This window comes from Protopterus annectens, chromosome 9.part0, assembly GCF_019279795.1.
Source record: "Protopterus annectens isolate FY-2018-M chromosome 9.part0, PAN1.0, whole genome shotgun sequence".
Classification (NCBI taxonomy): domain Eukaryota; kingdom Metazoa; phylum Chordata; order Ceratodontiformes; family Protopteridae; genus Protopterus; species Protopterus annectens.
This window is the reverse complement of record NC_056743.1, coordinates 89427712-89449129: the sequence shown is the minus strand read 5'-3', so window position 1 is coordinate 89449129 and position 21418 is coordinate 89427712. Positions and strand designations below refer to the sequence as shown.

General features: G+C 42.8%; 1 protein-coding gene across 4 annotated transcripts in view; it reads right to left on the bottom strand.

The window, feature by feature from the left end:
* The window catches only part of ANO5 (anoctamin 5), a 1890652-nt gene that overhangs the window by 1634477 nt on the left and 234757 nt on the right, over nt 1–21418 (bottom strand). For 2 of the 4 annotated variants that reach the window (XM_044082599.1, XM_044082600.1), the window contains exons 2-3: nt 12239–12301; nt 7342–7421 (exon numbers count right to left, since the gene is read on the bottom strand). In XM_044082599.1, coding sequence (XP_043938534.1) covers nt 7342–7421; nt 12239–12301 — 143 coding nt within the window. The remainder of the gene's footprint in view (nt 1–7341; nt 7422–12238; nt 12302–21418) is intronic. The other 2 variants (XM_044082601.1, XM_044082602.1) reach the window with 1 other exon arrangement.

Genomic DNA, 21418 nt, shown 5'->3' with positions numbered 1-21418 from the left:
CCCTTCATCAGACAAACAGTTCTCAATTCAAATAGCAGCATTTAAATAGTTCATTTTGGCGCCAAAATCTATCTTAAAGTAACATTGCCCCTAAAATGAAAATACTGACAGTGTTAACGTATCTCAGAAAATACATTGTAAATATCTAGCAACAAATCAAATCTATACAATTACCTAAATATTCAAATAATTCATAATATAAATATATTAAAAACTACATTTTATAATCACATTTAACATCCATACAGAAATATAAAAATATAAATATGCTAACCGCTCATTAATTCAAGAAAAATATATATAATTAGTATAAATATTAAAATAAAATAAGATATGGTATGATATTTAATACTTTAATGACCTATTTTTCAAAAATGGCTTTATTGTCACCCTACAATTTAGGCCTTTCCCCTTAGACTGCATACGAATAATCCATTTATTTTCCTCCTGTTCAGTAAAATTTCTGATGTTACCTAATCTATTACTCTTAGAAATTATTTCAATAACCATAAATTTTAATTTATGATCCAAACCATTATGTAAAACATGTGCCGCTAATGCATTAGTTTCATCCTCACGATTTATTGCGTATATATGTTCTCTTACTCTTTCTCTCAATGTTCTATTACTTTTACCTGTGTAGAAACTATGACATTTCTGACAACTTGCAAGGTATATTATATATCTCTAGTTTTACAATCAGCATAATGTTTAAAGTAATAATTTTTGTTCTGTCCAAGTAAAAAAGAAATTGCCTATGAACATAAAGGGTATGTAGAAGGTACTCCCCTTTATTTGAATGGTGGGAAAAGAAAACCGGTAGGTCAGTAGATTGCTTGATGGAAAAAAACAGAAATGACCTTGAGCAAAAAGGACGGATTAGTATTGAGAGAAACCCTTTCCTTGTGGAAAATCAAGTATGGTGTCTTGACACTCAAGGCCTGCAACTCGGAAACCTCTTCTCGCTGAGGTAAGGGCTACTAGAAGTAGTAGTTTTCCAGGGCAAAAATTTTATATCGCTTGAGTTGGAAGGCTCGAAAGGAGGACTTGTTAATGACTTAAGCACCAATGTCAAGTCCCATGGCTCTGTAATGGGCTTGACAGATTTAATATGCAATACTCCTTTCATGAAGGTTTTGTACAGTTGATGTGACACAACTGATGAATTGTCAATTCCACTGTGAAAATTTGCAATAGCTGCTAAATGTACTGTAACGGTCGATGCTGAAGCTCCTGCGTGTAAAAGGGTAGTGAGATATTCTAGGATCTTCTAAATAGGCATAGAGAAGGGATCCATGTTTTGACTTTGGCCCATAAAGAGAACGTAGTCCACTTACTGAAATAAATATTTCTGGTGGATGGTTTGTGCGAAGCCAGAACGATCTCGCAAACAGGGGATGAAATATCAGGTAGCCTGGCGAAACCAAGCTGCGAGCTTGAGGCTGTGGAGATTGGGGTGTATCAGTCCCGGAGGATGAGTCAGCAGTCCTTGAGATTGATCCAGGATCCATGGACTGTCGATCAGGTGAGGCCACAGGAATAGGAACCAGACTTGACAGGGGCAATGAGGATCACTTTGCTTCTCAACCTTTGAGCTTTCTGTAGAAATTTTGGGATGAGGGGAAAGGCGTACAGTAGACCTGGGGGTCAATCGTGTGTCAGAGCATCTCTCGGTGACTCCCCCTGGGGGGAGGGGGGTCAAGGCAAAATAGATTCTGCATTTGTTGTTTAGGGGTGAAAAAAACATGTCGCAGCAAGGCATGCCCCTGCGACGGAAGATTTGAGCCGCTACTATCGGGTCGAGGGACCACTCGTGAGGCATCAATGTGTTCCTGCTCATATTGTCTGCAATAAGACTGAAGTTCCTGGGAATGTGCATTGCTATGAGAAAGTGGCTGGAAGCCATCGCCCAATGCTATACTCTCGTGGCTTCCCAACACAGGGGGTAAGATCTGGTTCCGCCTTGTTTGTTGATGTACCAGACGACTGACATGTTGTCCGACTGTACTGCAATAGTCTTGGAAGGAAGGGATGGGTGGAACGTTTGCAATGCTAAGAGAACTGCTCTGAATTCCAGGACATTTATGTGCAAATTGGCCTCTATGGGGGACCAAGTGCCTTGGACCGTCCTTGCCTGGAAATGCCCACCACCACTCTAACAGGAAGTGCCCGTGGTCACCGTGGCTGTGAGCTGGGGAAGACAGAATGGTAGACGCCAAAGATTTGTTTCTGGCTTCATCCACTATAGCATTTCTTCCTTGCAAATGTTTGTAAGGCATATCATGTGGTCAGAGTGGGTGGGTTAAGAGCAACCCCTGATGAACGGAGCCACTGCAATTGTCTCATGTGCAACCTCGCCAAGGGTACTAAGGCAATGGTTGCTGCCACAGAGCCTAATAGTTGTGCTAAGCATGCTGGTACAGATGTCTGGGAAAGGAGAACTTGAATTGGATTTATTTTTGAAAGTCTGCGAGGAGGAAGGGAAGCTTGACAGGACATTGTGTCAAAGATCACTCCAATGAATTCCAGTGTTATTGTTGGAGACATGTTTAATTTTTCAATACTGATCATGACACCTAAGCGAAGAGCAAGGCCTCAAGTGTAAGAGAGATTGAGAAGGTTCCTGGTCATGGCGATGAGGAGCCAATCGTCTAGATATGGAAACACCCGGAATCCTTGTAGTCAGAGATGAGCTATTATGACTGCCATACATTTGGAGAACACTCTGGAGGCTGTCGAGAGACCAAAGGGCAGTACCCTGAACTGTTAGTGATTAGCTCCCAGCTGGAAGCGAAGAAATTTCTGGGAGCGTTTGTCTATCTTTATGTGATAATACGCATCCTGAAGGTCTATACGGCACATCCAGTTGTCCTTCCACAGAAAGGGGAGAATGGACTGCACCATGATCATCTGGAATTGAGGTTTGATGAATTTCTTTAGTAGGCTGAGATCAAAGACTGGCCTCCAGTCTCCTGCCTTTTTTGGCACTAAAGAACCTTGTGTAACAAACGGATCCTATTTGGTCTGGTGGGACTGGTTAGATGACTCTTTCCTATCAGCTTTTCGATTTCTAAGGCTGCACCATCCCTCTGACTGGGTGGAACGTCAGGGATTCGTTTTATGGGTCTGAGAGTGAGATCAAATGGGATATGATGGCCTCTGGATATTATTCTCTGCACCCATGAATCCGTTACGAATTGCCAGGCTTGTAGGTGCAGAGAGAATCGTCCCTCAACTGCTTTCAGAGGAAAGCAATGGGGCCGCTGCTCAGCAGCGCTGGAAGGGTCGGCCAGAGAACTAATCCCTAGCACCCTGGTTGCGCGGCCCCCCTCTGCCCCGAAAGGGATGTCTTCCGGATGAGTTGCCCCCTCTGCCCCAGGGGACTGCTCATCATGAATGTCACAAAAAGGTCCTTGGGACTTCTTGAACCACAATTTCTCTCCCCTCCGATTCCTGGAGTAGGATCTCTGGGGGGATAGAAAAACGTATGACCATGGCAGACAAGGTCTTTCTGTCTTTCTCACTTCGTGACAGCATCTCTCTCTCTCTTACTTTGGAATCAAAGAGAGAAGATTAGTCAACAGGAGCGTTGACAAAGGAAGATTTGAAAGGGTCCGCGAAGTCACACAAACACATCCAAGCATGCAGTCTCATGACTATGCCCGATGCAACTGCTTTAGCTGCCCCCTCGGTAGTGTGAGAAATCAAGCGCATCGAGGAGTTAAAGGTGGATTCTAGGGTAGCTAGCTGGGAAGCAAAGGTATCACGCACCTCCTCAGGCAGTACACCCGCCAAACAGGCAGACATTCCTGAGATTAGTCTCTTTGGAGGCGAATAAAGTGTGCTAGATAATTCAGTGACTGAATGGCAAAGGTCGCGGAGACAAAGGTCCACTTCGCCAGTCTGTCCAAAGCCCGAGACTCCCTGTTCGGGGGGATGAACAGTGGAACTCTCTCCTGCCAGTTCCCTCTTAGTAGCCGCCGCCACGACTATGGAATCTACTACTAGCTGTTTGGACCAGCTGGGATGGTCTTCAGGCAACAAAATTTTATCGGGCCTCCAGGAGACAGGTTCTATGTTGTCCGGAGCCTTCCAGGCAAGTTGCACAATAAAAGCCTAATGAACTCATCTGCAGGCGAGGTCACCCAAGAAGTAGATGGTCGTGCATGGAAAGCCTGCAAGAACACTGATTCCTCCGAAGGGTTGGAGGATTTCCAATCTTCCCTCTGCTTGAGGCTCTTGAAAATGTCTCCAAATGAGACGTCTTCCAGGAGAGATCGTGGGGACCCTTCTCCATCGTAAATTGGTGTCTTCAGTGATGGATTCCTCAGGGGAATCGAGGTGCTTCCTCTTGCAATGTTTCTTCCGGGGTGGCTCCCCAGTGGGGTCTTCTGAAGAGGACTCCGGAGAAAGGGCTCCCCGTCAAGGGAAGGTCTTGCTGCTCCTCAAATCACAGAGTAGGGGGCTGGGACAGCTGCATGCTAGAGGAGAGTCTGGGTTCCAATGCCGATGGTGCCAACTGTGAGCTAGCTGAAGCAAGGGCCCTCTCCATCACCTGGAAGGCAGGCCTGCCTGAAGAGCGATGGGAGACCGGAACAGAGAAAGACAACCTCAGGACCGGGGTCACACCCCACTAACAAACCCACCTCCAGGATTGGAGCCCCAAGAGGACTGGCAACTGTGGGGAAGGCCGGAACTGTAGATGGCGCCATAGAAAAAAATTGGTGCTGAACTAGTAGTTATGGTGCCAACAGCTCAGTCACAGCCCCAAGAGTGTACCAGTTCCGAAGGAAGCGTAGTACACAGGGGTGCCAGTGTCGATAGGGAGGCCTCTGTTGTCAAGACAGAGACAGAATACACCGGGATGGATACTGGAACAGACTGCTCTGAAACCTGGGAGGAGGTCGGTGGAGGATAAACTGGTGAATATGCCGGGAAAGCTTCCGTTCTGGGAGGGAAGGAAGGTCTAGTTGGTGTCTGTAAACCTCTAGCTGATAAAAGCTGGTCCAGAAGCCTCACTACATTTTGTTTCAATAGATTCCAGGTGGATCTAAAGGAAGCTGCCTATGAAGATTCTGGTCTTTCAATAAACGGACTGTATTGTTGCTCCACAAACAGATCATAAGATGATGAGTACCTTGTCCTGGGATGGTACTCAATTTTGGGAACTGATGTGGTCGTCGTAGGTGGAACCTTGGAAGTCACCGGTACCATGGCCAAGGATGGTACTGATGCTGTCATTGTGGCAGGGATCTGTGTCATGGTTATTCGGCACCGAGGGAGGAGAGTGTGACCCTGGTGCCAGAGATGTCTGCGCCGAAGTCTGGTGTCATCTCTATTCCGAAGAGGATGGAGATGCCGGCACTGATTGACTCTGCTTCTTGTGTTTTTCTACATCCTTTTGTTTTACAAGAGGTGGTGAGACCTCTGCCCCAGAGAGAGCCTCACAGAAGGGTGTTTTTAACATGCCCATCAAAATAAGTTTGTTCTCAACTTCAGCTACCGTCTGGTTGCTGAAGCTGGAACAAATATCACAAGATGTATTAATATGGTCAACGTCCAAACAATAAACACACCAGGCGTGACCATCAGAGTTTGGCATCTTATGCCCACACACATCGCAATGCTTAAAGCCTAGTTTTGCACTAAAAACACAGGAAAACAGTAATTCTATAAGCACAAAACTACTGACAGAAAGTAGTGGATAGAATTTTTAATATTTTTTTTTTTAAAGGACAGTTAGAAAGGAGGGGCCTACCGAGGGAGGGGGGGTGGGGGAGTACCAACGATAGTACGAAAAGAACTACCAAGGGTAGAGGGAAGGAAGTACTAGGAGATTAACAAAGAAAAAACACACTTAGCTTGCGAGAATGGCTTGGCACGTCTAACAAGGAACGCAGTAAACAAGATCTGAAGAGACTACGAGAGGGGCATTGTGGGTAGGACTTAGCTGAGAGTTTTTGGCTGGCATGAGCTTGGTACCAGCCGTGTCGGTTCAGAGGACGGAACCGTAATCCTATCTGTAAGGAATGAATGAAGATTTACAACATCAGATTAAATATTTTAAGGTCAATAAACAGGGACCATTAAACACAAATAGCATGAACTGTAACTTTTGCAACCATAGCTGAACAGGGCATCTCTAAAGAGTATACTTAGGTAATGCTTGTTGCTCCCATTATGACTTTCAACTACTTAATACCACGGCAATGACATTCCTGGAACTGACTTACTGATTGGCTCAGAGCCATCCTGCTTCAATAGGTTTTGCTGTTATACCAATCACTATGCTGAAAAAAGGCAGTGCTCACAGAGGAGTTCGCCTCTGAAACATGTCAGGAAAGTACAGCAATTGAGAGGTTCGATACAAGGGAAGTGATCATCCTTCTTAAGGGCCTAAGGCAACTGGTGCAAATGTCAAGGCAAAAAAGATCCACTACCAAATCACATGGTGTAAAACATCAGCCTCTACACTAAAACTCACAAATAAACTGGGTCTTTTCCAAGGGAAAAGGCACTGGACTCCTGTGTTAGAAAATAAAGAACAAAACAGCAGTAAGGATTACAGACGTTAATCTTTTACTGAAACACCAGACAGCTTTAGAACTGGATAATTTATTTACTGAAGCACAAGAAAGTTACAGAATTGGTTACGTTACTCCAGTTACACAATAAAGAAAAGCTCTGGTGTGCACAGGAACTTTCCAGATTGCTCATACTGCGGATGAATGCTGCACAGACTCCGTCACACGTCTAGATTGAAATGTATACTATCTGTAACACCAATAGTGAAATAAAGACATCAGACTTGTGTACAACCTGACACTACGCATTATCTCTCTATATGATATCAAGACTCTCTATCCCTCTATTCCTTCACCCTTGACCCTACCCTTACTTACCCCTCTACTTAATCCACCCTCTACTACTTGCACTGCCTCTTTTTACCTACCACTCTTTAGTACAACTCACGTCTTCTTTTCAATGGTACACTTAACAGTACTGTATACAATACTGAATTACACTATATGTCATATTATCCAGGATAGACTGTAGCATTTTTTGCCTCCATAGTCTGTGTATGGTATTCTCTACCAGAGACCGTAAACCAAGCCTTACTGTGCAATTGCACCTTATTAATGTACTGGGACGTTGACTGTACATTATCATCTACTATAGCTCGTAAGCCAAGTGTTAAATTTTAATTGTAATTTTTACTGTCTGTATTGCTGGAGTTTTTCTCCCCGGGCCTCAGCTGAAAATGGACATATATCCAGTCGGACTTTCCCAGTCAATAAATGTAAAATAAAATTAAATAAATAAAGTGCATAGCTTTTTTACCTCAGAATTGCTTGGCAGGTCAGATTCCTGATTGGAAATAAGTTCTCCAAGTTCACAGGTAGGTCCATTACTTTCCTCTCCTGAAAACAAACAGATAAATGTTACATTTTACTTACACACACAAACTCTATATACATATATACTCACACATTTATACTATTCTGCAATTATGCAAGTCACAAAGGTCACAGGATGTAACTTAACTCGCAAAAACAATAATGCACAAATTTTAGAAATTCATCACTTTAGCAGATGGCCAACTATGTGACAAAATTAAAGCCCCAAATTACAAACATTAGCTGACAAAACCTTAAAGCAGAAAAAAAGACCACACATTTATGCACAGCATATACACAAGCACTATCCAAAGGCACAACAAATGTCTTGCACTAGTTTATTTTCTTAAAAATATCTTAATCTTTCGTTATGCACTGCAAGGCAGTTCCAAGCTTTGTTGACTAGCCAGTCGGTTCAGACATTCAATGCAAGATCAGTTTTCTTAAATTCTTAAGATGAATAAGAGACAGCGACATGAGAATAACCCACACTTACCAGAACAATTAAGAAATAGAAAATTAACCCAAGTAATGCTTTCCTCTAGGTCACAAAAGGATAAAATGAAGTACTTTTACAAAATGTCAAGCGTATAGAGAACGCAGTTATTTAGATGCGATTACCACAATAAACCACGGACATTGCTATGAAAATACTCGCCTTTTCCACAAACGTCACTGCCCAATATCATGCTTTTAATCCAATTTTTGTGTTCCAACTCTCGGATGGTACATCCCATACATGTTTCGCAAGAGAGGCTTAGACAATGGGACAATTAATAAAAAAAAAAAAATCAGCTGGCTGCCACTAATTTGAGATCGGCTGTGCAATGAGATTTGCATATGGCTCTCACCAGCACAAACAGTGCTACACTGTCAACTTAAGCATGGACATCCCCTCATTGTGAGCTTTAAATATTCCTAATCAGTCCAATGCCTCTGAAAGGGGATTTACTTGCCCCAATGATTAATTAACAGAGCCAATCAAGGGTCAAGTGAGAAAGGAAACCAAATCAGTGAAACCTAGGATTTTTGTCTTAGTTTGCCTTCTGTGTGGGCTTGTAGATGATTATAAATGTATAGGGGGAGGGTGTGTGGGAGAGGCAAATCCACAAGGGGAGGCAGAGCAGTTTTGTCTCAAAAAGAAATACTTCAAAAAGACAAATCACAAGGGGCATTCTCACATATAGCCATGCTCCCAAAACCATCCCAAGCACAGAGATCTTAACCAGATAACAGTTACCAATAATGCAGGCACATGCCTTGCCCATGCCCCAGTCCTCCAGCTGTGCCTGACCCATGCCCCAGTCCTCCAGCTGTGCCTGACCCATGCCCCAGTCCTCCAGCTGTGCCTGACCCATGTCCCAGTCCTCCAGCTGTGCCTGACCCATGCCCCAGTCCTCCAGCTGTGCCTGACAGGATTATAAAAATAAACAAAGACATAATTCAGTCAATGGGGCAGAGCCATAACTAGGGTGGAGGTGAAGGGGATGGCAGACAGCAGGGGGTACAAATGGCAGTTGCAAATGTGGCAGAAATGCAATACCCTCGGTATTCGTTTAAGTCACAGGAGATATCACGGTTTCTTAAATGACGCCACTATATTTGTGCTTGTAATTGTAACCTGTGCAAGTTAGTAACTTTAGCAAGTACAGTTACAGTTCAGAAAGGCAAGTCTGAAGACACTTTTTTTGGTCCTTAGCTGTGATTTAAGGGGATGTATCAGTCCAATCTAGCTATGGCTTTGAACGGAACATGGCACTTATGCCAGATATCGTAGCACACACAAGGAGTGGTAACAGCTAGGGCTAAGTGAGCACAACTTCCAGCTTGTCATCCAACTATTCTGTACTATTTACCAGACAGAGATTATCTGCTATACAACCAGTAATGGTATTACTATAGACCAAGTGCAATGAATTTCTGATTGTTTAAAAAAGTTGATGCAATCTACTTACATCATTGCAATCAGTTATGCATCCAAAAAGTTAGCAGTTTCTTAATTCTGTATTCCTCAAAATTAACTTTTGAAACTCTAGCAGACAAGTGCAGTGTGAATACCAGCCACTGCATCTATGCCTTTATTGTTAATTTAGCATGATGCTATTGCAAGGGCTCACAGGAATGGTCTTATGTTTCTATGAATTGGTGGGGGTTTTTTTCCAAAAAAAGAAAAAGAGTCACATAAAACACTCAACACACAGCATTTAAAAGGTTATAAAAAAAATATTAAAAACCTATTGTGGACATGTTTTTTTCTTCTTACCTTGGTAGAAGCACAGAAAGAAAGATTTTTTTTATCTGCTAAATCTTCTATTGAGATAACTTTGAAACTTATCACTGGGATTCAGTCCTGGTGGTATGCACACTAAGATGAGCTGCCAGTTATATTAGCTATAATACAAGGTCAGTCTGTCCCCATCCCTGAAGCTTTCAGGAACATGTAAAAGAACTATACAGTATTCTCACAGCTCTAATTTATGTCTATAAAAGAAAATTACTACACTGTATGTTGAGCAACAAAATTATGCTCAAACATAGTTTCTAAGCTTTCTTACTTTTCCTACATAAAACGACGGTAGAACAAAAGCTATAAAGACTAGAAATTCAGAAGCCCATGTGACCTGTACACAACAACCATTAGGTGCGTGACTGACAAACCTTCATGTCACATGAGTGATACTTGTGTCCCTGTTCTACAACAGAGCTTCTTCACTTCCTTTGATGCTAACTCAAAACATCTCTTTTTAGGTTTCTGGTCCTCTTACAAATGAAACTTGGTTGTTCTCTGACCTTGTCATAGACTTCCTGATTTTTCACACACATGATTTTTATGTCAAATGGTTTTGATTGTTATTACAGCAGCACAGTGGATGGTGTTGTTGCCTCACAGCAAGTAGTTCATTTCAATTCTCAGCTGGGGTGCCTTCTGTCTCAAGTCTACATGTCCTCCCTGTTCACATGGATTTTCTCCATCTGCCTCCCACCTCCAAAGACATGCATTAGGCAGACTGGACACATTAACCAGACTTAAGGCGCGAGTGGTATGGAGGAATAGCTGCAGGGCTAGCCACTTGGCAGAGTGAACCTTGGCTCTAGATTATTGCCACTGCTGAAGTAACACAAAGACCATTTCTGGGGCAAAGAGGTTCTGGATAGATTTTTTCCCCCCCATTATAAATAGCACTGCCAACAGTGAAGCACTCAGTCTCATGAAGCCTCCATGCTGAAATGTATGGGAGACAAAAGCACTTGTGCACTGATTAATGGATTACTGCGTCATTATCTGCTTGTTTTTTTTTCCAATTTTTTTCCTTTTAAAAAATTAAGTAATACGAGTAAAGGCTTGCTCAACATCATCAGTACATCTTAACTTGATGTACTGAACCAGGGAGTTTGCAAGGTCCCCACTGTACTTCCAAGTGTATGCTGCAATTTTATAGTTTGTTAATTTTCCAAAACAGCATTCAAATCTACTTCCTTTTGGATTAATGACTGCAACAGCAAAGATGCAATCTACTTACTGTTACTTTTTTTTTATATATATATATATATATATATATATATATATATATATATATATATATATATATATAAACTGCCAGAAATTCTTTGCTGTTGATCTTTAAATCTTAAACGGCAGAAAAACAGCCAAACCTGTCATACTGTTAAGTGAAATCAGTAAAATTTGTACTCCGTATAAAATGCTCTCTACAGAAAGTAAAACGGTAGTGAAGCTGCACATCTATGCATCGGGACCAGTCACAACAGCTCAAACACTGTGCATGTACAAAGTCTACTGTCGAATCACCCACGCTGCTTGTCGCCAACCAATGAAGTGTGAATATCTATGGGGTCTTTACACAAAAATCTTATTAGACAGCAGGCAAGTTATGTAAGCACAGAAAGAGTTTAAAGGAAGCAAAAAGCCCACTTCAAAAATCTCTCCAAAGAATTAATGAACATCAGGAGATACCTGGATATTGTATGCAATGCATTCAGAAGAGCGATAAATCTGACATTGCTGTCAGATGTCTGATGGTCCATGGAACTGATTAGTTAACAACACTGTCAACATGGAAATTGATACTCAAAACATCAAATAAAACAGGTTTAGCAGCACTTGACCCATTTTATGTGGAGCTTTTAGTACTTTTGTAAAAGTTTTACTAAGAAATGCCCATATATTCTGTATACCTCAGTGACAGCACTCAAAGGATAGTGCAAGATAAGATCTGTACACTTTAACAGAAGTGACCTACGAGATGCATGGTGGTGTATAATCCAATAAAGTCTATGGATGCATCCCTAAGGTAGCCCTTTGCGAACATGTGGATCTCAATGACAAAATTCACCAACAGCTCTCATTGGCATTAGTATGGGAAAAAGAATTATATGGGGAAATTCATTTAAAAACAGGATGGTTACTGTTAGACTGATGCAAGTGAAAATGAATCGCAGTGCTGGAGGCACCACATGCACTGGTATAAAATGTGAAAAACAAATGACAGAAAAGTGACTAGACAACCTTAAAGAGAAAATGACTGTACAACCTTAAAGTAAAATAAAAGTTTGTAGTGAAATGCGTAGAAGTTTAGATATTACAATGCCAAGTATTACTTTGAAGATGACCTATTGGTGATCAATGGAATTCAGTACACCAACCCCCCCCCCAAAAAAAAATAGGTGTACATTTCACAAAACAAACAACTCAACAAAGCAAAATAGTTCTCCAATGTCCAGTATAATGCAAGGAACAGCTGTTTACAGATAAGTACAAATACCACATTTCTAATGACATTTGCTGCACAGACAAATTGCACAAAATGAACATTTCTGTTTACCTATGTGTGTAACAATTACACCTTCTCTGCGTATTTTGAAGCCTGTAAGCACAGCTACATCATCTAAGGAAGAAAGCAGCGCATTAGGAACTGATAAATCTATAGTAATTATACACAATAAATGCAAACAGTACTGTTCTGAATTGTTTCTGACCTAGCAACTCAATACAAGTGTGCTGCAAGCTGTGTTATCCAAAATTATGAAAGGTGTGAGACTATAATGTCAATTATGCAATGGCAAGATGTTACGATGCACTTCAGCTCAGCTCATCAGCACTGCTAAATCAAGAGTTCTTTTGTAGAACTCGGGGAACTAAAGCTGCATTCGACACGCAGAGATGCACAAAAACAATGTCTGTTATGCAGTGTATTTTAACAAGAAAATGACCATGACCAGCCGCGGCTATGTGTTTTCCTCACTGAACTACTACTGAAACCCAGCAGTACATGGTTTCCCCAGACTCTTCAATGCGTTCTATATCTCTCAAATCATATGTCTGCCTGTGTTACAGAAAAGCAAGTGGCAGCCAAAGACTGATGTGCACTGTTTGGGGGAAGATCTACTTTTATGCCCTGCTTGAGAGGAAGGTCTCCTTTTATGCCCTGCTTGGAGGGAATGGCCTCCTTTTATGCATTGTTTGGGGGGGTGTCTCCTCTTCCAATGTGGCTATATAAAAGGTTAAGGGATATATGGGACATTGGGGAGAGAGCTTTACCCCTGCAAAAATGCTTGTTTTGCACTATCCAGCTATCACAAATCCTCAAAAGTGACCTATTACATTAAAAGTAACTGAACAGCATCCCACCAGATCAGGATTCTCACTTCTATAAAAGCTAAATGTTGGCAACCTTACTAACTGCTATAAAGGTTGTTATTATGGTGTAGCCCAGATTATGGCCCAAATAATTCAGGCTCAGTAAGCAAACTGTACAGTAGGGGAGCTACCAAGGATAGAAGAGGAATGACAAAGCAGCACCTGTTCACTGCTCCAGGGGAAAGTAGTGTAGTCAAGTGTCCTGGGATGCACACTCTGGCCACATGCCCTACTGGAGAACCAGCCATGGACATAGGCAAGTCTTTGTGACCCTGCAGGTGTACATATAACAAAGACAGTTTTCCCTTTTAAGCCCTATATGATGGCTGCCTAGACAACTGCTGTGCCTGCACTCTCAGCCCGAAAAGGGCAACAATTGGGTGACTGTGGCCATGGCTGTAGCCCTAAGTTTAGACACGGACAAACAAATGAAGTAAACAATCCTTGTATAAATCCTTAATGCAAAATATATTTAACTGCAAAAAATGAATCTTCTAATTTTTCCTACTTGTATGGCAAGTAATATTACTGCACAGTTTTCATTGCTGTGGCTTCTGGAAGACTGTGGCGCAACACCGATTACAACACCAAAGAAGAAGAATCATTCCTCTTTCTTACAAATACTGTTCTCAATAACATTTTACTTGCCTTGCTTTACCTTAAGCACAGCTGGAAGGCGCAATGTAACATCCTCTACTACCATAACTTCTATATATTTGCAGAAGTTAGCTTTAAATTTATTAAAGCCAAAGTACTCCAAACACAATATGCGAATGTATCCTACTTATTTCGTTTCTGTGGCAGGCTGTGTATAATGAACATGGATGTTTAGGCTGTGTATAATGAACATGGATGTTGACAGTGCAATCCTTACCAGGCAGAGAGAGATATCAGAGATACAGAGGTATGTACCAGGCTAATACTGTCATTGTCGAACACTACACACTTTAGGTACACTGCATTAATAATGTAAATCCAGCAAAAATGCAGCTCAAGTTTTAAGTGGCAAGCGTTAATTATTTATTTTATTTATTGCAGTTTAACCGGGAAAGTCCACTGGGCCAAAAGTAGCCAGTTTTCAATGGAGGCACGAGGAGAAAAGCTCCAGACAGAAAGACAATATTATAAAAACATACAAAAGTAATAACCAAGTACATCATTTTTAAGATATTTACAAGAAAAATTAATATTTCTCTTACATAATGCATTTTAAATTACTTCATACAAAATTCTCTTACTGGGTTCAGACTTCTCCTTTTCTTTCCATACACAACAGGATTTTATTCTTGCAGTGGGCCCTTTTTGTTCTTGAACCAGGCTATGCTGGCTTGTAACCTTTTGCATAAAGTACAGTTTTGTACCTACCATAAATGTAGATGTTCGAGTGTTCACCCTGCTGCAGTCATCACACTTGGGTTATCCTGCCGTCAGGCGGTCCCGCAGTCGGCCAGAGTTCCAAAGTCTTGGTCCGGCGTTGGTTGCTGTCACTTCCTCCCTGATGTCAGTGCGCCAGGGGTATACAAGAGGCATCCGATGCCATTTTCTTCAGTTTTTCTTGCCCCAGATGTCAGGTGCCCCTAATAGGTAGGCAATACTTATTGCTATATAAAAATATGCAAGTAAAAATAAAACAATACTTTCAGTCACAAGCAAATACACCACAGAGGTTGTATAGGATAGAAAGGTATGGGTAAGTCCAGCTAGTTCAGAGGGGATGGAGGGAGGGTAACCTGGACTGCAGCAGGGTGAACACTAACATCTACATTTATGGTAGGTACAAAACTGTACTATGTTCATAGTGTTACCCTGCTGCAGTCATCACACTTGGGTTGAATCCCAAAGCTAAGGATGGGTGGTGGAGTTAAAGAGGGTTAGAAGAAGCTAGTAGGCCCTGCAAAACTGCAGTGGCAAAGCCAGCTGTAGTCTTAGAATATAGAGGTAAGTGATGGTGTTTAGTGAAGGTGTGCACTGAACTCCAAGTAGTAGCTTCCAGAATATCTTTGGTTGGCACACCCTGATGTAGCTGTAGCCCTGGTGGAGTGGGGCCTAATGCTAGCAGGTACAGGTTTCCCATGATGCGTGTAGCAGAAACGTATACAATGTCCTATCCATTATGAAATGGTCTGTTTTTAGATAGCTTTTCCTTGTGATCCTGCAGCATAGGCTACAAAGAGCTGGTCAGAGTTTCTGAAAGCCTTAGTTTTATCCAAGTAGTAACGTAATTGTCTGTGAATGTCCGAAGAGTGCAGGAGTCTTTCTCCTTTGTTCTGGGGATTTGGAAAAAAGGTGGGCAAATGAATGGTTTGCTTTAGGGCAACACTGGATACCACCTTTGGCATAAAGGAAGGGTTAGTTTGCAGAGAGACTCTGTCTTGATGAAAAATGAGGAAAGGCTCCACTGCCATTAGTGCCTGTAGCTCTGAGACTCTTCTAGCTGAAGTTATTGCTAGCAGCAGGGCAGTTTTCCATGAAAGAAACTTTATCAGCTGAGAAAGATGGTTCAAAGGGCGGCAGTGTAAGTTTTTCCAGAACAAAAAGTTGAGATCCCAAGTAGGTGTTGGTGCTCTCCTGGGCGGTCTTATGTTCTTAGCCCCTCTGAGGTACTGTCTTAGGAGTGGATGTGAAAATAAAGGAGGATCAGTGTTGTAATGAGCTGAAATTGCTGAGGCGTGGGATCTTAATAGATGAAAAAGAAACTCCTTTGTGCAACATCTCAGTTAAATATTGCAGAATCTGAGGAATGTTTGGATCAAGGGAATTTTGGCCTTACCAGGCGCAAAATCTTTTCCATTTGTCTGAATAGGTTTTCCTGGTGCTGAGCCTCCTGGCCTCCAGAATGACATCCATAACAGCTTTGGATAGAGGTGTTGGTTGATTGTTTAGGTAATTTGCCATGCAGCCAGGTTTAAAGTCTTGAGCTGGCTGTGTAGAACTTGATTGTCTCGCTGGGTGAGCAGGTGAGGAATCTGTGGTAAAATCCATGGTGGGCCGTGGGCCATGTTCTTTAGAATTGGATACCAGTGCTGGCGTGGCCAGTCTGGTGCAATGAGCATCATTTGTGGCCTCTCTAATCTGACTTTCAGCAGCACCTTTGCTAGAAGAGGCAGTGGAGGAAAGGCATACACTGTTAAATGTTTTCCAACTGAATGAGAGGGCGTCCACTTTCCAAGCTTGTGGGTGGAATGTCTTTGTACAAAATTTTTGAAGTTGGTAGTTTTGGGGGTTGGCAAACAGATCTATGTCTGAGCATCCCCATTTCGGAGTCATCATTGCAAATACTTGTGGATCCATGATGTTTCTGCTTAGGTCGTCTGCCAATGTGTTTTTCTTTCCTGGCAGGAATTGTGCTTGTAGTTGAACTTGGTAAGACAGTGCTATGCTCCACAAGGTCATTGCTTGCCTGCATAGAAGGTAGGAATGTGTGCCCCCTTGCTTGTTGATGTACCGCATTACTGTGGTATTGTCCGTCTATTAGTTGTTCTGGGTGTAAAAGGTCCTTGAAAGCGGTTAGGGCATTCTGTACTGCTAGCATTTCCTTTTGATTGATATGCAGATGCCTTTGATCTGTAGTCCATTTGACCTGAATGCACTGTCCTGCCATGTGTGCTCCCCAGGCATAGTCCAATGCATCTGTTGTCATAGTTTGCCTGGCTGTGGGTAATGTGAAAGGCTGACCCTTGTTGAGGTGACATGCCTGTGCCCACCATAGAAACTCCTGAAGGCAGGGAATGAGTGGTATCATTGTTTCCAAGCTGTGGCTGTGCTGAGTCCATACGCTTTTCAGGTACCACTGTAATTTCCTCATATGCAGTTTTGCAAATGGTATTAGTAGCATGCAAGATGCCATGAATCCCAAGGCCTGCAGAATTTTTCTTGCGGGGAGTTGGGTCTTTGTTGCCATTATTTTGAAGTATTGAGTCAGCTGTTGTTGCTTGGCTGGCGTGAGATAAGCCATCTGGGCCGTGGTATTCAAGCTGGCACCCAGGGGAATATTATGTTTTGTGAGGGCACTAAGTTTTGATTTCTTTTCATTTACTGTGTACCCTAGGCAACTTAGAAGGTGTTTGACAAATGCCAAATGTTTTAAAAGAGAGTGTCCTTGCGTTCTGCTGGAATAAGGCAGTAGTCCAGGTATGGGTATATTTGAATTCCTCTTTGTCTGCAGTATGCAATTACTGGTGCCAGGCATTTTGTGAAGACCCTGGGCACAGTAGATAAGCCAAAGGGCAGTGCAGAGAATTGATAATGGGTTGAACCTGCAATGAAGCAGAGGTATCTTCTTCAATTTTGTCTGATAGGGACATGCAGGTATGCCTCCTTGAGATCCAACGTTACTAGCCAAGCCTTCTTGCCCAGCATGGGAAGAAGCTGCTGTAGTGTTAGCATCTTGAATTTTGGTACTTGCAGATAGGTGTTCAGAATTGAAAGATCCAGAATGGGTCTCCATGCTTTGTCCTTTCTGGGGACTAGAAAGTCTTGAATGAAATCCTTGTCCTTGCTCCTGTGTAGGTACCTGTTGAATGGCTCTCATGTCCATGAGAGCTGTAATTTGTTTTTGTGCCTCTGCCCATTGATTTGGTGGCAGGTTTGGCATTCCTTTTATCGTTGGCAAGGTATGAAAGTGGAATCTGTAACCTTGTGAGGCAATGTTTAGGACCCAAGTGCTAATTTTCATCCCAAGGGAGCTGCCAAGAGAGATTTGCTTGGTAGTTGGAGGGTTGAGTCATTGTGTTTGTCTTCTACTAGCTTGGGGCCTGTCTTCACCTCCTTTCTGGGTTGTGGCACCCCATTGGCGAGGTTTGTAAGGGCCTTGTGACTGACCTCTTCCCCTTGGGCGTCTGTATTTGCCCCTCTGTGGTCTGTCAGAAGCTGGAAAGGACCAGTTTTTTGTTGGCCAATTTCTGCTGAAACGAGGGGGTTGTACCTTTAAAAAATCCTTGACCGTCTGCATAGACTTTGCCTTATCCTCCACTTTCTTTAAAACCTCTTCTGCTTTGACACCAAATATGACATCCTGCTGTAAAGGTGCATCCAATAATTTTGCTTTAACATGATCAGGTAGGGTTTGTTCTTTTAACCAAGCATGTCTGCGTATGACAGACCCAGTAACAGCTGCACTACAGGAAGCTTCCAATGAATCAAATCCACATTGTAAAGTATGTTTGCCCACCTGTTCAACTGCACGCAACAGATCCTGCAGTTCTTGAATTCAGCCTGTTCAGAATGTGTGCTCAGTTTTTGTTTTAATTGAGACATTAGGAATTGCTGATATTTCAGCATGTGAAACTGACAATTTAATGCTCTCATAGCCAGAGTAGCTGAGGTGTATAGCTTCTTTCCCCATCTATCTAAAGCTCTGGAATCCCTTTCAGAGGGTACAGGATTGTTGGCCATAGAAGCTTTAGCACCTTTGGGACCCTGAGAAATTGTTTCTGGGTCAGCCACAGGGCTTTTATAAAGGAATTTGTGAGTGTCACATACTCTGTAGTATCTGTCTGGTTTGGCTGGAGCAGGAGGTAGGGAGTCTGGATTTAGACTAGACTAAGTAAACATCATCCACAATATCTAAAACTGGAGGGATAGCAAGTGGTCTGTGCTGGGGTAGTAAAAGAAACTCTCGGAGCCTTTTCTTAGAATCAGAGTTGTCCTGGCCTTCCCAGTGGAAATGTTCCCTCATGGTATGTAAAGTTTCCCCAAAGGAGTAGTTTTCAGGGGGAGATGCTGAGGGACTAGGGTCTTCAGCATCAGAATCTTCATAAAGGGGGAAAAGCGTAATCCTGTTCCTCAGAAGAATCTGAGGAAATAGAAACCTGGTCAGAGGAAGCATAGTCCTCCTCTTGTCTTGGCCTTTTATCAGGAGGGGGATTGGAACCCCCGATTAGGGAAATCAAATCTTCAGCCATCTTAAGCATCTGTTTCTTAGGCATGGGGCCTTGAACAGGAGATGGATGTACAGTCTTTTTTGGTTTTAATGGAGTTTTTTAGCTTAGCATAAGATTTAATGGTGAGTGTAGTCGGTCTGAAGACACCTTCTGAAACCGAAGGCGTTTCTACTGCACCGGGATCACCTTCTGCTCCGGTGTCGGAAGGGCCCAATGAAGATGGTTGCGATGGCCTAGTACACTCCGCTTGAGAATCCGACGCTGTCTGGGGTACTATTTCCGCGGTCGTCAGGGGCTGCGTAGGCGCCACACTGAAAACCGGAGAACCGGCGACAGGCCCAGCAGAGGCCTCGGAGTCTGGCTTGGTTCTAGGCTGCCTGTCCTTATCCTTGCATTTTTTTATGCATGCCGGTCGTCGGCTGCTCCGACGGCATGATATAATTAAATTTCCTACCAAAGTAATGTCGTGCAAAGTCAAAACAGTGTTCGATAGTTCGTTTATTAAACCTAGCACAAAACTGACAACCTGTGACGTCGTGGTCTGGGCCTAGGCAAGGAATACAATAAGAATGGAAGTCCTTATGAGGTATTTGCTTCCCACAAGAAATGCAATTGTTAACTTTTTCTGACATCGGACTGAGGCAAGAAAAAGGTTCCCCAATGGGGTACTTAGCTTTATTGAAGACTTCAGACTGAAATTCAATTCGAAAGTCTCAGGTGTCGGCCGACCGGCACTTGCCAACTGCTTCTGCTTCGGGCACTGTGTGGCAAGAAAGACTGGAGAAAATGGCGCCGGATGCCTCTTGTATACCCCTGGCGCACTGACGTCAGGGAGGAAGTGACAGCAACAGACGCCGGACCAAGACTTTGGAACTCTGGCCAACTGCGGGACTGCCTGATGGCAGGATAACCCAAGTGTGATGACTGCAGCAGGGTAACACGATGAACATCATCATTTAAAGCAGCAGACTGTTTCTTTAAAAGACAGAAAAGAAAGAAGTGCCATTTTCTCTACACCCATTTCCTTTTGTGGTCTATGTTAGACATAGGAGGTACCTAGTAATTCATGAGGAATGCACAGAACTGAGTGCATTGCTTGAGAAAGTACAGTTGTGTACACTTAACATAAATGTAGATGTTAGAGTGTATTCACTGTTGCAGTCATTACATTAGGGCAATCTGCTGGCAGGTTGCCCTCAGTTGGCCTGATTAACAAAGTCTTGGGTCCTGCATCGGTTGCTGCCCCTTCTTCCATGACATCAGGTCATCAGGGGTATAAAACATGCAGCCGATGCCATTACATTAGTTTTTCTTGTCCCAGATGTCAGGTGCCCCCCAAATGGGGGAGCAAAAAATTAAAATCACAAACAAATATACCTCCAACCAAAAGCAAATACACCAAAAGGGCTTTTAAGCATAGTGAAAGAAAGTAGAGGTATAGCCAGAGAAAAATAGGGGGCTGGAGGGAGGGTAACCAGGACTGCAACAGTGAATACACTTGAACATCTACATTTATGGTAAGTGTACACAACTGTACTATGTTCTTCGTGTTTCACTGTTGCAGTCATTACATTTGAGTAGATTTCCAAAGCTATGGTTGGGTGGAGGGAATTATACAGCATTAGGACCCGCTATAAGGCCCTGCAGGACAGCAGTGGCAAAGCCGGTTCTGGATTTAGAGAAAAGTGGTAAATGGTAATGTTTGGTGAAAGTATGAACACCTCTAAGAAAGGCTGTTGAAGTAGATGCAGCCCTGGTGGAATGGGGTCTGATCCCCTGGAGGATAGTTTTTCCATGGTGCTTACAGCAGAAATTAATACAATGGCTTATCCATTTGGAAACTGCTTTGAAATAGCCTTTCCCTCTGCCCCTGCAGCAAATGCCACCAGCAGTTCAGATTTTCTTTGAAATTTAGTCCCGTTTAAGTAAAATCCAAGTTGTCTGTGTACAGCCAATGAATGCAGAATCCACTCCCCCTTGTTCTGTGGATTGGGAAAGAAAGTTGGCAAATGAATGGTCTGATTAAGAGCCACACTGGATACCACCTTAGGCATGAAGGATGGATTGGTCCTGAGAGAAACCCTGTCCGCATGAAAAATGATGAAAGGCTCCACTGCCATAAGAGCTTGTAATTTGGAAATCCTTCTAGCTGAAGTGACTGCTAAAAGGAAAACTGTTTTCCTGGAGAGAAATTGTAAGTCTGCAGTAGCAGCTGGCTCAAAAAGGAGGGAGAGTGAGTTTCTCCAATACAAAATTGAGGTCCCAGATAGGGGTTGGAGCTCTTCTGGGTGGTCTTACGCTTTTGGCCCCTCTGAGATGCTGCTTTAGCAGAGGATGAGAGAAGAGGGGAGGTTCTGTGTTGTAATGAGCTGAAATGGCTGAGGCATGTATTTTTATGGAAGGAAAGGATAGGCCCTTGTGAAGCATCTCAGTTAAGTATTGCAAAATCTGAGGAATGTTGGGCACTGCTGTGCTTATCCCTT